Source organism: Bombina bombina, chromosome 7 (assembly GCF_027579735.1).
Source record: "Bombina bombina isolate aBomBom1 chromosome 7, aBomBom1.pri, whole genome shotgun sequence".
NCBI classification, from domain to species: Eukaryota; Metazoa; Chordata; class Amphibia; order Anura; family Bombinatoridae; genus Bombina; species Bombina bombina.
Window position 1 is genome coordinate 389,192,085 of NC_069505.1, and position 15,447 is coordinate 389,207,531.

Here is a 15,447-nt window from a genome sequence, read left to right on the forward strand (position 1 = left end):
CACATATACATGCTCTCACACACAAAGACACTCACACATTCACTCTCACACAGTAACACACCCTCAAACACACACACGTACACTATCACATATACTCTCTCTCACACACAAAGACACTCACACATTCACTGTCACACTGTAACACACACACACGTATACTCTCACATACATGCTCTCACACACAAAGACACTCACACATTCACTCTCACACAGTACCACACCCTCAAACATGTACACTCTCACATACACTCTCTCTCACACACAGACACTCACACATTCACTCTTACACAGTAACACACACGTACACTCTCTCTCTTTCACACACACACAAAGCACTCACATACACTCACACATTCACTCTCACACAGTAACACAAACTCACACACACAAAGCACTCACATACACTCACAAATTCACTCTCACACAGTAACACACACACATGTACACTCTCTCACACACACACACAAAGAACTCACATACTCACACATTCACTATCACACAGTAACACACACTAGCACACACACTAACACACACGTACACTCTCTCACACAAAGACACTAACACTCTCACACACACACTCTTTTTCACACACTAACACACATTCTCTCTCACACAGTAACACACACTCACACACTAACAGACACACACTCTCTCTCACACACACACAAAGCACTCACATACACTCACACATTCACTCTCACACAGTAACACAAACTCACACTAACACACACACGTACACTCTCTCTCACACACAAAGCACTAACATACTCACACATTCACTCTCACTGTCACACACTAACACGCACACTCACACACACTCTCTCACACAAAGACACTAACACTCTCTCTCACACACACTCTCTTTCACACACTAACACACATTCTCTCTCACACACTCAAATACACTCTTTTACACACAGACTCACACACACAGAAATACACTGACAAACAAAAAGACACACACACACACAACGACACTTACACTGACACACTCCAACACAAAGAAAAGACACACACAAGAGAGAAATAACTAGGCATGTGCAGTATTTTGCAAAAGCACAATATCACCTTTTTGGCTGTTTCCCATCAAACACTGACATTTACATGTCCAGGCCTGATTCAGCTTCAAACCTGGACACAATCACAAATGCAAACCCGAACTGTCTGGGTCACTCCCGTACAGGCGGCAACCTTAGCAACACTGGTGTACACCCAAAAAAACTATATTAGGATATCAAAACCAGAATAACACATAATATGAGGCAAACGTCAGCCCCAATAAATCAACAAGGTCCATATAATGCATTAGAAAGCAAACAATACTATTGGACAGTTGAACAATAAATAAATGTAGTTCAGATGTCCAGAACTACATTTCCCATGATGCTCGACTAGACTGCAGAGTGCCTAAGCATCATGGGAAATGTAGTTCTGAAACACCTAGAGTGCCAAGCGTCACTGCACTAGGTAGACAAGTCACATGATTACTGGATAATGGCGCACAGACCTTATACAAAATAAAAATACATATAGGGGCCATATGTAATCCAATTGGATAAAGCAATCAAAGCCAAGGCTATGCCTCCAGGTGCTGTGTAAGTGGGCTGGGACTTCACAGACTCCTAGATAACTGCACAGCCAGCTAGCAGGAGCCTAGATCAAAAAAGTCTAAGGGCAATATATTTGTTCTCTTTGTATCTTTTGTTGAAAAGTAGGGTTGTAAGCTCAGTAGCCTGTCTATGCTTAGGAGCGTGCACATTTCTGGAGCACTATATGGCAGCAGTTTTACTAGAATGTTATCTATTTGCAAGGGCACTAAAGGGCAGCACTATTTCCTGTCATGTAGTACTTCAGATGCCTACCTAGGTATCTCTCTTCAACAAAGAATACCATGGGAACAAAGCAAATTTGATCATAGAAGTAAATTGGAAACTTTTTTTAAATGATATGCGCTGTCTGAATCACAAAACAATTTTTGGGGATTTTAATTCCTTTTAAGACTTTTTAATTGACTTCTTTTATCAAATTTACTTTGCTCTCTTGGAATTGTTTGCTGAAAAGCATACCTAAGTAGGCTCAGGAGTAGCAATGCAGTACTGGGAGCTAGCTGCTGATTGGTAGCTACAGACATATGCCTCTTGTCATTGTCTCACCAGATGTTTTCAGCTAACTCCCAGTAACGCATTGCTGCTCTGGAACTGACTTTAACTATGTGTTTAACTGCGTCTCAAGGGTTAAACACATACTTATATGAAAAAAACAGTGTAATAATAAAATGCTTTAACAAATTATCAAATTTTTATTTTGTATTCCCACCCCCCATGCAAATAAATAAATAAAAGACTTGCTCTTTCATACAGATGATTGCTATGCCCCTTTAAAGGGATATGAATCCCAAGTTTTTTCTTTCATGATTCAGATAGAGCAGCAATTTTAAGCAACTTTCTAATTTACTCCTATTAACAATTTGGATTTGTTCTCTTGGTATCTTTATTTGAAAAAGCAGAATTGTAAGCTTAGGAGCCATTCCATTTTTAGTTGAGAAACTGAGTAGCGCTAAATGTAGCTACCAATCAGCAAGTGCTACCCAAAAATGGGCTGGCTCTAAGCTTACATCCCTGCCTTTTCAAATAAAGATACCAAGAGAACAAAGAAAAAATGATAATAGGAGTAAATTAGAAAGTTGCTTAAAATTGCTGCTCTATTGGAATCATGAAAGAGAAAATTGGGGTTTTGGGGTTTCATATCATATCACAAAACTCTAGGGGTGAAAGTTATTCAGAAGCAGAGGTTAAAAAGCAGACTATGATTATAAAATGATTATATTTGTATTCTGCACCAGCCCAATGACCCCTAACTGCTGCTATTACTGATGCCCCAGCACAGGCTAAACACACATGAGATAGTCTTAGTTTCCAGAACTGGTTCATCAGACACTGCATTAAATAAATCCTCTCTCTAGTACAAAATAGCCTGGCACACAATGAATCCTGTTGTCAGAATGCCAATCTGCCCTTAGGGGTGGCATAAGACTAGATGTGCAGAGAGGGGGTGTGATTATTTGTTTTATTTAATATCTAATAATAAGTGAAAAGAGGAGATGTGTGAGTGAAACATAAAGCAGCACAGAGGTGGGGGGAGGAGGAGAAAGAGAATAAGGGGAGGGGAGAGGGAGGAGAGAGGGGGGGAGCAGAGTGTCATACAGGGAGGAGACACGAGGGAGGAAGAGATCTTGCAGCTGGGTTGTGACAAATATAGCGACACACATACACCATACACATTTGTCTTTATTTGTATTGTTACTACATGCTTTGTAAGATTGGCACTCAGAGGGTTAATGTGTGCCTTATAGGGTTAACTGCATGCTTTATAAGGTTGGCACCCCTAGGGTAAATGTGTTAGGGTTGGCACAGGATTAGTGTGTACCTTGTTAGGTTGGCACATACAGTTATTACACGCTCTGTAAGGGTTAATGTGTGTTGTGTAATGCTGGCACACACTATGGTTAGCAGATATTCCTAGATAATGTATTATATGTAAGGTTGGCACACACTGTTACTGCTTATTATGGTAAGGTTGACACACACTGTTACTGCTTATTATGGTAAGGTTGACAAATGTAAGGTTCCAACAGGCATAAGATGATTGCTTAGCTTGCATATGGGTTATTGGAAGTGGTGTTAAAATGCCTGGCATACATGCATGTGTATTGTATGTTTGTTAGGCTGGTACTCAGGTATGTAGATGCACACAAAACCTTGTTTTATGCTGTGATGGTGTTCGATTACTCAGAAGCAAAGACACAAAGTTATTGCATGCTGGGTTCTTGTACTGTACATTCCATATTATTGTATATATATAGTATTTATAGGGCGCCACATACACACAGAAAAATTGTTGTACTGGGTTAGGGTGCCAGACAGGAATTGTGTTTTAGCTTAAAGTGCCACACACACTAGGTTTGGGTGTCACATACAGGAGTATTGTGTTCTAGGTTTGGGTGTCACATACAGGAGTATTGTGTACTAGGTTTGGGTGTCACATACAGGAGTATTGTGTACTAGTTTTGGGTGTCACATTCAGGAGTATTGTGTACTAGGTTTGGGTGTCACATACAGGAGTATTGTGTACTAGGTTTGGGTGTCACATACAGGAGTATTGTGTACTAGGTTTGGGTGTCACATACAGGAGTATTGTGTACTAGGTTTGGGTGTCACATACAGGAGTATTGTGTACTAGGTTTGGGTGTCACATACAGGAGTATTGTGTACTAGGTTTGGGTGTCACATACAGGAGTATTGTGTATTAGGTTTGGGTGTCACATACAGGAGTATTGTGTATTAGGTTTGGGTGTCACATACAGGAGTATTGTGTATTAGGGTTGGGTGTCACATACAGGAGTATTGTGTACTAGGTTTGGGTGTCATACAGGAGTATTGTGTGCTGGGTTTGGGTGTCACATACAGGAGTATTGTGTGGTAGGTTTGGGTGTCACAGGAGTATTGTGTGGTAGGTTTGGGTGTCACATACAGGAGTATTGTGTGGTAGGTTTGGGTGTCACATACACACAGGTTGAGGTTATATTGTGCTTGGAGAGTAGTCCTCACTTTCCTGGCTTCTGAGGATGGGTTTGGGTCGGCACAAGCTGCTGGTGTTAGTTCTGGTTTTGTCCATTTCAGTCGTCCTCTACTTGCTGCTCCCATCTGGACAGCGAGAGCAAAGGGAACAAAGAGAGGAAGTTCCTCAAGCTGATCCTGAAACCAACATAACCATGCGAAAGGCAACCTTATCAGGGGACTGGCCAACCTTCTACAGAGAAGCCATGCCACGCAATAAGATGGAGGATGCTGGAGCAGAAAGGTGAGGAAATGTGGTGAGAAGAGGGTTTGAGGAGAGTGTAGGGTGTAAAGCGGGTACATTAAATAATAGTCTTTTTGTTGTATATTTGGTTGATTTAGGGGCTGCAGAGCCAGGGGTCTGATCTAATGTGGGTATGTGTCTGATAGAGGAGCTGCAGGGGTCTGATCTAATGTGGGTATGTGGCTGATAAAGGAGCTGCAGAGGTCTCATCTAATGTGGGTATGTGGCTGATAGAGGAGCTGCAGGGCCAGGGGTCTAATCTAATGTGGGTATGTGGCTGATAGAGGAGCTGCAGGGCCAGGGGTCTGATGTAATGTGGGTATGTGGCTGATAGAGGACCTGCAGGGCCAGGGGTCTGATGTAATGTGGGTATGTGGCTGATAGAGGAGCTGCAGAGGTCTGGGGTCTGATCTAATGTGGGTATGTGGCTGATAGAGGAGCTGCAGAGGTATGTGGTCTGATCGAATGTGGGTATGTGGCTGATAGAGGCGCAGGCGCTGCACGGGTCTCATCTAATGTGGGTATGTGGCTGATAGAGGCGCAGGCGCTGCACGGGTCTCATCTAATGTGGGTATGTGGCTGATAGAGGAGCTGCAGGGGTCTGATGTAATGTGGGTATATGGCTGATAGAGGAGCTGCAGGGCCAGGGGTCTGATGTAATGTGGGTATGTGGCTGATAGAGGAGCTGCAGATGTATGTGGTCTGATCGAATGTGGGTATGTGGCTGATAGAGGCGCATGCGCTGCAGGGGTCTCATCTAATGTGGGTATGTGGCTGATAGAGGAGCTGCAGGGGTCTCATCTAATGTGGGTATGTGGCTAATAGAGGAGCTGCAGGGCCAGGGGTCTGATGTAATGTGGGTATGTGGCTGATAGAGGAGCTGCAGGGGTCTCATCTAATGTGGGTATGTGGCTAATAGAGGAGCTGCAGGGCCAGGGGTCTGACCTAATGTGGGTATGTGGCTGATAGAGGAGCTGCAGGGGTCTCATCTAATGTGGGTATGTAGCTGAAGAGGCACTGCAGGGCCAGGGGGTCTACTCTCATCTAATGTGAGTATGTGGCTGATAGAGGAGCTGCAGGGCCAGGGGTCTGACCTAATGTGGGTATGTGGCTGATACAGGAGCTGCTGCAGGGTCAGGGGTCTGATCTGACGTGCGTGTCTAAAAGAGGGATTTTCAGGTCCTAGGTCTAATCTCATGTGGCTGACAGATGAGTTGCATGGGTTTGATCTAATACTTGATGATAGAGGCACTTTAGGGCCAGAAAGTGATCTGATGTTGGTATGAAACTGACAGTAGCTACAGGGCCAGGGGGTCTCATCTAATGTGGGTATGTGACTGATACAGGAGGTGCAGGACCAGGGGTCTGACCTAATGTGTATGTCTAAGAGAGGGCACTTTAGGGAGTGAAAGTGATCTGATGTGGGTATGCAACTGACAGAGGGGCTGCAGGGCCAGTGATCTGATTTAATGTGTGTATGTGGCTGATAAAGGGACTTAAAGAGACAGTAAAGTCATAGTTAGACAATAATTTAGACAGAGCATACAATTTTAAACAACTTTCCAATTTACTTCTATTATTTAATTTGATTCTTTCTCTTATTATCCTTTGCTGAAAGATTTATCTCGGTAAGCTCAGGAGCAACAAAGAACCTAGGTTCTAGCTGCTGATTGGTGGCTGCATATATATTATACCGATTTGTCATTTGCTCACCCATGTGTTCAGTTAGAAACCAGTAGTGCATTGCTGCTCTATCAACAAATGAAACCAAGAGAATGAAGCAAATTTGATAATAGAAGTAAACTGACAAGTTGTTTAAAATTGTATGTTCTACCTAAATCATGAAAGAAAATGTTGGGGTTTCATGTCCCTTTAACGGCCAGGAAATGATATGATGTTGGTATGAGGGGCTGCAGGGGTGTATGACATAGGGGTCACAGGGCCAGGGGTCTGTTGTTTATATATTTATTTATTGTTATTATTACTGTATTTTATTAATGATCAGATTATATCATTCAACCACTCAGGCTGACTCTCCTGGTGACTTTGTTGTGTTACTTTGCCACAGAAAGTTGTTGCTCCTGGTCTAGATCCTTCTATCCCATGGTATAACCTTTCCAGCTTTCATAAAGACACCGTCTAGATCTCTCAATGTGTTATGTGACAAACAACCTGAGACGTTTTAAAGTATCTCTCTCTATTACTCCATCCAGATCTATTCTTTTAAATGAAGCAATGAACAATACAAAACGTTTATGATCAGACCTCTGTAGTTGTGACTGTCCCCTCTAGTCTCAAGCCACTTGCATTCATCATTCCATCCATACCCTCTGACCTTCTTTTTCATTCCCAGGCCTCCAGTGCTATTGTTGCATGGTCGTTCCTTCACTTCCAAGACGTGGGAGGATCTGGGGACGCTGAACATTCTTGCAGAGCATGGATACAGAGCAGTGGCTGTTGACTTACCAGGTGAAGCACACACCATATCCTGCACCTTATTGTGCGCACATATCTTGCTACTGTTTTATTGCATGTACAATCCTGAGCCTCACTGCATGAATGTCCCTCACTGGCTCTTGGTCACTGACAATGTCCCTCACTGGCTCTTGGTAACTGACAATGTCCCTCAAGCGCATACATTCCCCTCTCACAGCCTTTTATGCATGCAGGTCCCCAGCACTGGTCAAAGGTATGCCCCTGGCACTGTCCCTCACTGCACACATGTACCTGTGTCGTATGCACATTCTCTCTAATTGCACGCATAATCCTGATGCTTTACCTCATTGTTTCTCAACCGCAGTCCTCAAGTACCACCTACAGACCAGGTTTTCATTATAGCTGAACCAGTGCGCAGGTGAAATAATCAGCTGATGGGTGAGAGCAGGTTAGTAACCATGGTTACTGATCAGCTGATTACTTCACCTGTGCTGTGGTTCAGCTATAATGAAAACCTGGCCTGGGGTACTTGAGGACTGCGGTTGAGAAACCCTGCTCTACCTCACTGAATTTATATAGTTGTTTTTTACTGCATGCCTGTCCCCAACACGTTCTCTCAGTGAATGTCTGTCCATAATTATGTCTCTAGCTGCTTGCATGCCCTTTCATTGTCCCTTCCTGAATGCCCATCCCAAGCTTTGGCTCTTCCTGCATCTACAGCCCACATCCATGTAGAGTATGTCCCTAAAACTTTATCTCACTGCATGCCATTCCCTAACACTGTATCTCACTGCATGCCATTCCCTAACACTGTATCTCACTTAGGGTTGCCACCTCAGCCATGTTTTCCTGGACACTTATGAGTTATACATGCTGCACTGTGTGCAGGTAAGAACATGTATTTCAACTCTGGGCAGCACACAAATAGTGACACTGAACAGCACTATTCATATTCGTCTCTGCACACCCCGCAGCATGAGTAACTTATAAGTGTCCAGGAAAACATGGCCGAGGTGGCAACCCTAATCTCACTACATGCCATTCCCTAACTGTATCTCACTACATGCCATTCCCTAAAACTGTATCTCACTGCATGCCATTCCCTAACACTTTATCTCACTGCATGCCATTCCCTAACACTGTATCTCACTGCATGCCATTCCCTAACACTTTATCTCACTGCATGCCATTCCCTAACACTGTATCTCACTGCATGCCATTCCCTAACACTGTATCTCACTGCATGCAATTCCCTAACTGTATCTCACTGCATGCCATTCCCTAACACTGTATCTCACTGCATGCCATTCCCTAACACTGTATCTCACTGCATGCCATTCCCTAACACTGTATCTCACTGCATGCCATTCCCTAACACTGTATCTCACTGCATGCCATTCCCTAACACTGTATCTTACTGCACTGACATCACTGCATACCAATCTGTTTCTGTCTGCATTTATGTCCCTGACACTATCCCTCGGTGCATGTTCATCCTTAAAGGGACAGTCTACAAAAGAATTTGTATTGTTTTAAAAGATAGATAATCCCTTTATTACCCATTTCCCAGTTTTGCATAACTAATACAGTTATATTAATATACTTTTGTATCTAAGCATCTTCGGACAGCCCCCTGATCACATAACTTTTTATTTATTATCTATTGACATGCAGTTAGTACTGTGTTGTGCTATCTCTTAAATAACTCCTCGGGTGTGATCACATTGTTATCTATATGGCTCACATGATCTAGCAGTCTCTTGTTGTGAAAAGCAAATAAAAAAGCATGTGATATAAAGGCTGTCTATAGTGGCTTAGAAACAGGCAGAAATTTAGAGGTTTAAATGTTATAAAGTATATTAATATAACAATGTTGGTTGTGCAAAGCTGGGGAATGGGCAGTAAAGGTGATATCTGTCTTTTTAAACAATAACAGTTTTTGTGTAGACTGTCCCTTTTTAATACTGATACTGTCTCTCTCTATGTGCTTGCAACATGTTCAATGAATGCCACACACCAACATTGTCCCTAACTGCCTGGATGACCTTTCTTTTATTGTATGCCTGACCCAACACTGTCTTTCTCTGCGTGAGTGGTCCTTCCACTGTGCCTAACTGCATGACTGGTCTTGGCACTGTCTCTAACTGCATGACTGGTCTTGGCACTGTCCCTCACTGCATGAACATTCCGCTCTCACTGTGTGAGCAGTCTTGGCACTGTCCCTCACTGCATGAGAGGTCCTGACACTGTCCCTCACTGCGTAAGCGGTCCTGGCACTGTCCCTAATTGCATGACTTGTCTTGACACTATCTCTCAATGTGTGAGCGGTCTTGGCACTGTCCCTCACTGTGTGAAAGATCCTGGCACTGTCCTTAACTGCATGAGATGTCCTGGCACAGTCAAGCACTGCATGAACATTCCTGGTACTGTCCCCTCACTGCATGAACAGTCCTGGCATTGTTCCTCACTGTGTGAGTGGTCCTGGCACTGTCCCTCACTGTGTGAGTGGTCCTGGCACTGTCCCTCACTGTGTGAGTGGTCCTGGCACTGCCCCTCACTGTGTGAGTGGTCCTGGCACTCTCTCTCACTGCGTGCGAGGTCCTGGCACTGTCCCTCACTGTGTGAGTGATCCTAGCTTTGATGTCTTTGCAATGAGCTCATAATCTTTATCTTCCCTGTAGGATATGGGGACTCAATGCTTTCTCAACCCTTGTCTTCCGAACGAGGGCGTACAGAGTACCTCCTGCATATTATGGAATCTTTTGGCATGCGCCAGCCTATTATCATCAGCCCATCCATGAGTGGCATGTTCTCTCTGCCCCTACTCCTACAGCACCCAGACCGTCTAAAAGGCTTTGTGCCCATAGCCCCTGTAGGAACCAAGAGCTTCAAACCTGAACAGTACCAGCAGATACAGGTGGGTGTACTACGCATTTCATGCTCTGGGACACTAGTGTAGCAACACCTAGCAGAATAAATAACACTAGCACTATCACATACATGCGGCATGAAGAGGAACACTGTGTTCTGGGACCATAGTATTCTGGTATGGGGAAACTTGAGTGGCCTATGTAAAGTACACAATGTTTATTTTAACATGATCTTTATTTCACCAACAGGTCCCTTCTCTTATTGTGTATGGAAAACTGGATACCAATCTGGGCGTCCAATCACTGGAAAGCTTACAGTTATTGCCCAATCACACTTTAAGTCCTCTGGAGGGGGCTGGACATGCTTGTTACATGGACAGACCAGAAGAATTTCATACAGTTCTGCTAATGTTCCTGAGCAAGCTGTGACAGATCATTGGAGAAGTTAACAGCAAGAGAAATAGTTACTACTATTAACAAAGAGTGACTTGTTGGCACACTCACAATGGTACTGAGCACATTTAGTATGTTGAGGAAGCACCAAAGATTTGGCAGGAGGTTGCTCATGGGCGGGTCATTGGCTATGCAGTTTTGGTGCAGTGGTTTATGTAACTTATTAGTGGTATTGACAGGTGTATTAAAGAGACATAAAACTCAATAATGTATTGGGAAAGCACTATTGTATGCACTTTGTAATATAAGTGCATTTAAAAATACTGCTTCATGCTTTATTGAACACCAAGATTGGCACTAGGTGACCATGCAGAACCTAGACTACTGGCGATTGGTTGATAACCACTGTGCCCTAGTTTTACTGTCAATTAAGCTAGTCCAGAAAAGGGTTCTGATTATGCTCTGAGATTGGCACCTGGGGTTGTGCATAAGGTGCCAATTGCCATGCATAGTATGTTCAATGTATGTCCCTTTTAATGATTGAGCACATTTTTGTAGTCGTTACAAATATAGTATAGGAGAGTCTGGGGTTTTATTGAAAATGTTAATATAAAGTTACTTTTGTATTGTTTTGTGTGTGTTTTTACATAATTATTTGGGGAAATAAGCATGGGGAATGGCGCCTGACACTGTAATTAACTTTATAGAATGTACAAATAAACTGGTCAACGTTATAGAGACATTTAAGCATTTTTTTTTATTTGTGGATCAAAAATGTATCTCTTCATTTCAAAATAATTGCACATCAAATAAATGTCCATCTTCTAAGCAAATATTGCATTGTTTTGTTGTCCAGGGATAAACCTCTTGAAAAGAGGATGGAGTGCATTCTACAGGGTTCAAAATGATGACCATGCTATCCACGGATTCCTTGGTTAGCCCAGGTGTTTCTTTATCTCTGTCCATAACCAGCCACAACTAGGTAGATAAATTGAACATAACCAAGAAGCATTTCAATGGGTACATCCCTGGATTGAAAAACAATACATACAATGTGATAGTTTCAAACACATTTTCAAATACTTTTTAAATGTATTTCTTATACAAAATGTTTTTAATGCAGTACTGAGCATATATACTGTGTATATGTATGTAAATATACAATCACTGGCCACTTCATTAGTTACACCGGTTCAATTGCTTGGTAACACAAATTGCTAATCAGCCTATCACATGGCAGCAACTCAATGCATTTAGGCATCTAGACGTGGTGAAGACCACTTGCCGAAGTTCAAACCGAGCATCGGAATGGGGAAGAAATGTGATTTAAGTGACTTTGAATGTGGCATAGTTGTTGGTGCCAGATGGGCTGGTCTGAGTATTTCAAAAACTGCTGATCTACTGGGATTTTCACGCACAACCATCTCTAGGGTTTAAAGAGAATGGTCCCAAAAAGAGAAAATATCCAGTGAGCGGCAGTTGTGTGGACGACAATGCCTTGTTGATGTCAGAGGTCACAAGAGAATGGGAAGAATGGTTCAAGATGACAGAAAGGCAAATCTGAAATAACCACTCATTACAACCAAGGTATGCAGAATACCATCTCTGAACGCACAACACCTCGAACCTTGGAGCAGATGGGCTACAGCAGCAGATGACCACACCGGGTGCCACTCCTGTCAGCTAAGAAAAGGAAACTGAGGCTGCAATTCGCACAGGCTCACCGAACATGGACAATAGAAGATTGGAAAAACGTTACCTGGTCTGATGAGTTGATTTCAGCTCCGACATTCAGATGGTAGGGTCAGAATTTGGCCTAAACAATATGAAAGCGTGGATCCATCCTGCCATGTATTGACAGGTCAGGTTGGTGGTGGTGGTGTAATGGTGTGGGGGATATTTTCTTGGCACACTTTGGGCACCTAAGTACCAATTGAGCATCGTTTAAACCCCACGGCCTACCTGAGTATTGTTGCTGACCATGTCCTTCCCTTTATGACTACAGTGTACCCATCTACTTCCAGCAGGATAATGCACCATGTCACAAAGCTCAAATCATATCAAACTGGTTTCTTGAACATGACAATGAGTTCACTGTATTTCAATGGCCTCCACAGTCACCATAGAGCAGCGGTCGCCAACCAGTGGTCCATGAAAAGATATTGGTGGTCCTTGACACCATCAAGCAGGAATTAATCTCCTCTGATGGTGTCACCCCCTGGCTGGACATCATCGACGGAGGAGTTAAATTACAATCTCCCATGCACGTTGCGTAGTACTGCACAACTTGCGTAGCTAGATTGTATTTTTAACTCCTCCCACCCGGCGGGCTGCTCAGAGGAATATGCTTCCATTCTAAAGACAGCAGAGGTTGGTATAGTCTTGGCTTGAAATAGTGGAATTAAAGTATATAAATAAAGAAAATCTTAAAAATGTTTTTTCTCATATTTCATTTTTTTTTTCTTCCTTTTACTTGTCTCTTTGTAGTAGTTTTCCTAATTCCTTCAGATGGACTTACATCACTGTGTGTCTTTCTCCCCTCCATCTACTTTTTCTTTAATTAAATATTAATTATTTTTCCTTCTAATAATTTTCCCGTGCACAAAGCTATTCCACCTGAATTCCAGTAAATGCCATCCAGCAGATTAGACATATCCCACCAGTATTATATTAATTGCCAGTAACATCAGTCATTGTTAGCTCACATCCATATTGAGAGCTTTCTAATATAAACTTAATTTATTACTCCAATGTCTGTCCATGATCATAAGTAGTTTTGAATAATTCCTTACTAGAGAGGTAACTTGAAAGTCTTGTGGTCCTTTTAAACATAATCCCCCCCCCCACACACACACACACTTTCTGCCTCTCTGTTTCCAGCTCAAAAGTTGGCACTCACCCTTCATCTGTCATTTGGAAGTATTCTCTCAGTTCTGTCATTCAGTTAATTCCAAAAAATAATTCTTAAAAATGTGTAAATATATACATTATGTAAACTTAGCTATGGTTATACTAGTTATGTATAGTATGTGTGTATATATTATTATTAGTAGTAGTATTATTCTTTATTTATAAAGCACTGACAGATTCTGCAGTGCTGCCCATGGGTACAAGGATAACAGTACAGTGGAGAAACAATACGATAAGACACAAAATTTTACAGACAAATACAGGGGGAATTGAGGGCCCTATTCCCATGGGAATTTACAATCTAGACGGGTAGGAGGATTGGAAACAGGAGGTGGGGACTGCAGAGGTGAGAATGATATTAGTGAGGAGATAGAGGGCAACTGTTAGTTAATTGAAGTTAGTTTGTTGATAAGTCGGGTGATAAGCTTCCCTGGACAGAAAGGTCTTTAGGGAACGTTTAAAAGAGGGGAGGTTAGGGGCAAGTCTGACATCTCAAGGAAGTGCGTTCCAGAGGGTTGGTGCCGAACGAGAGAAGTCCTGTAGTCTAGAATGAGAGGAGGTGATGGTAGAGGATGCAAGAAGCAGGTCGTTGTTGGATCTTAGGGGACGGGCAGGAGTATATTTGTTAATGATTGAGGACAGGTAGGGTGGGGCAGCATTGGTGAGGGCTTTGTAGGTCAGGGTGAGAATTTTGAATTTAACTCTGTTGTGAATGGGGAGCCAGTGAAGGAACTCACAGAGAGGTGCAGCAGAAACAGAGCGTCGAGAGAGGTGGATTAGCCTGGCAGATGCATTTAGGATGGATTGGAGGGGGAGAGAGGACTTGGGGTGATGGGGAGATAGTGGTGCCGCCAACAGTGATAGAAAAATTAGAGACTGGAGTGGAGCTAGAGGGGGGAATTAGAAGTAGTTCGGCCTTGGACATATTTATTTTTAGGTGGTGAGAGGCCATCCAGGAGGAAATGCCAGATAAGCAGTCGCTGATGTGAGAGTTGACAGAAGGAGAGAGTGCAGGGGTGGAAATGTAGATCTGGGTATCATCAGCATAGAGGTGATAGCTGAAACCATAGCTGTTGATAAGTTTACCCAGTGAAGAAGTGTAAATAGAGAAGAGTAGAGGACCCAGGACAGAGTCTTGAGGTATTGCAACAGACGGGGCAATAGAGAGGAGGAGTCACCAGCAAAAGAGATGGAGAAGGATCTGTTAGAGAGATAAGAGTGAATACAGGAGAGGGCAGTGTCACAGACACCAAGAGAACTGAGAGACCGTAGGAGAAGGGGATGGTCAACAGTGTCAAAGGCAGCAGATAGGTCAAGTAAGATGAGTATAGAGTAGTAGCCTTTGTTTTTAGCAGAAAGGAGATCGTTAGTAACCTTGGTGAGGGCAGTCTCAGTTGAGTGTTGGGGACGGAAGCCAGATTGCAGGGGGTCGAGCAATGAGTTGGAGGACAGGAAGTGGGTTAGGCGATTGAAAACTAGTTTTTCAAGGAGTTTTGAAGCTAGTGGGAGCAGAGATATGGGGCGGTAGTTTGCAGGGGAGTTGGGGTCGAGGGAGGGTTTTTTGATGATGGGGGTGACCTTCACATGTTTGAAGGAGGCAGGGAATGAGCCGGTAGAAAGGGATAGGTTGAATATGTGAGTAGGAGCTGGAGTGAGGGTGGGAGACAGAGGGGGAATTAGATGTGAAGGAATAGGGTCAAGTGGGCAGGTAGTGAGGTGTGAGGAAGACAAAAGGGAAGCCACTTCACTCTCAGTGGTTGGGAGGAGGGTGCAGAGAGTGGCAGGGGGGGTGACTGGGAGCGGAGTTGGGAGATTGCAGGTTTGTGTTGGGATGTTTCCTCGGATTGCAAGTGTTTTATTGAGAAAATAGTCAGCAAGGTCTTGAGCACTGAATGCAAATGAGGGGGGTGGTGCAGGTGGGTAGAGGAGAGAGTTGAAAATAGAGAAGAGTCTTTTAGGGTTTGAGGAGTGAGTGGAT

At 43.3% G+C, this 15,447-nt stretch overlaps 1 protein-coding gene across 1 annotated transcript; it reads left to right on the forward strand.

Moving 5' to 3' along the window:
• Positions 1 to 3,208: 3,208 nt before the first annotated feature.
• On the forward strand, positions 3,209 to 11,392 carry ABHD14A (abhydrolase domain containing 14A). Its single transcript, XM_053721120.1, has 4 exons — positions 3,209 to 4,860; positions 7,214 to 7,329; positions 9,978 to 10,213; positions 10,416 to 11,392. Exons 1-4 carry the CDS (start codon positions 4,625 to 4,627, stop codon positions 10,593 to 10,595), a joined length of 768 nt encoding a protein of 255 aa, XP_053577095.1. The 5' UTR covers positions 3,209 to 4,624; the 3' UTR covers positions 10,596 to 11,392.
• The last annotated feature ends 4,055 nt before the right edge of the window (positions 11,393 to 15,447 follow it).

What these genes read in the sequence shown, in the direction of transcription:
- ABHD14A (XM_053721120.1), top strand. Translation starts at nt 4,625, where the DNA reads ATGGGTTTGGGTCGGCACAAGCTGCTGGTGTTAGTTCTGGTTTTGTCC. An exon ending in AGTGGCTGTTGACTTACCAG is followed by an intron (nt 7,330 to 9,977) that starts GTGAAGCACACA and finishes TCTTCCCTGTAG; the next exon opens with GATATGGGGACTCAATGCTT. An exon ending in AACAGTACCAGCAGATACAG is followed by an intron (nt 10,214 to 10,415) that starts GTGGGTGTACTA and finishes TTTCACCAACAG; the next exon opens with GTCCCTTCTCTTATTGTGTA.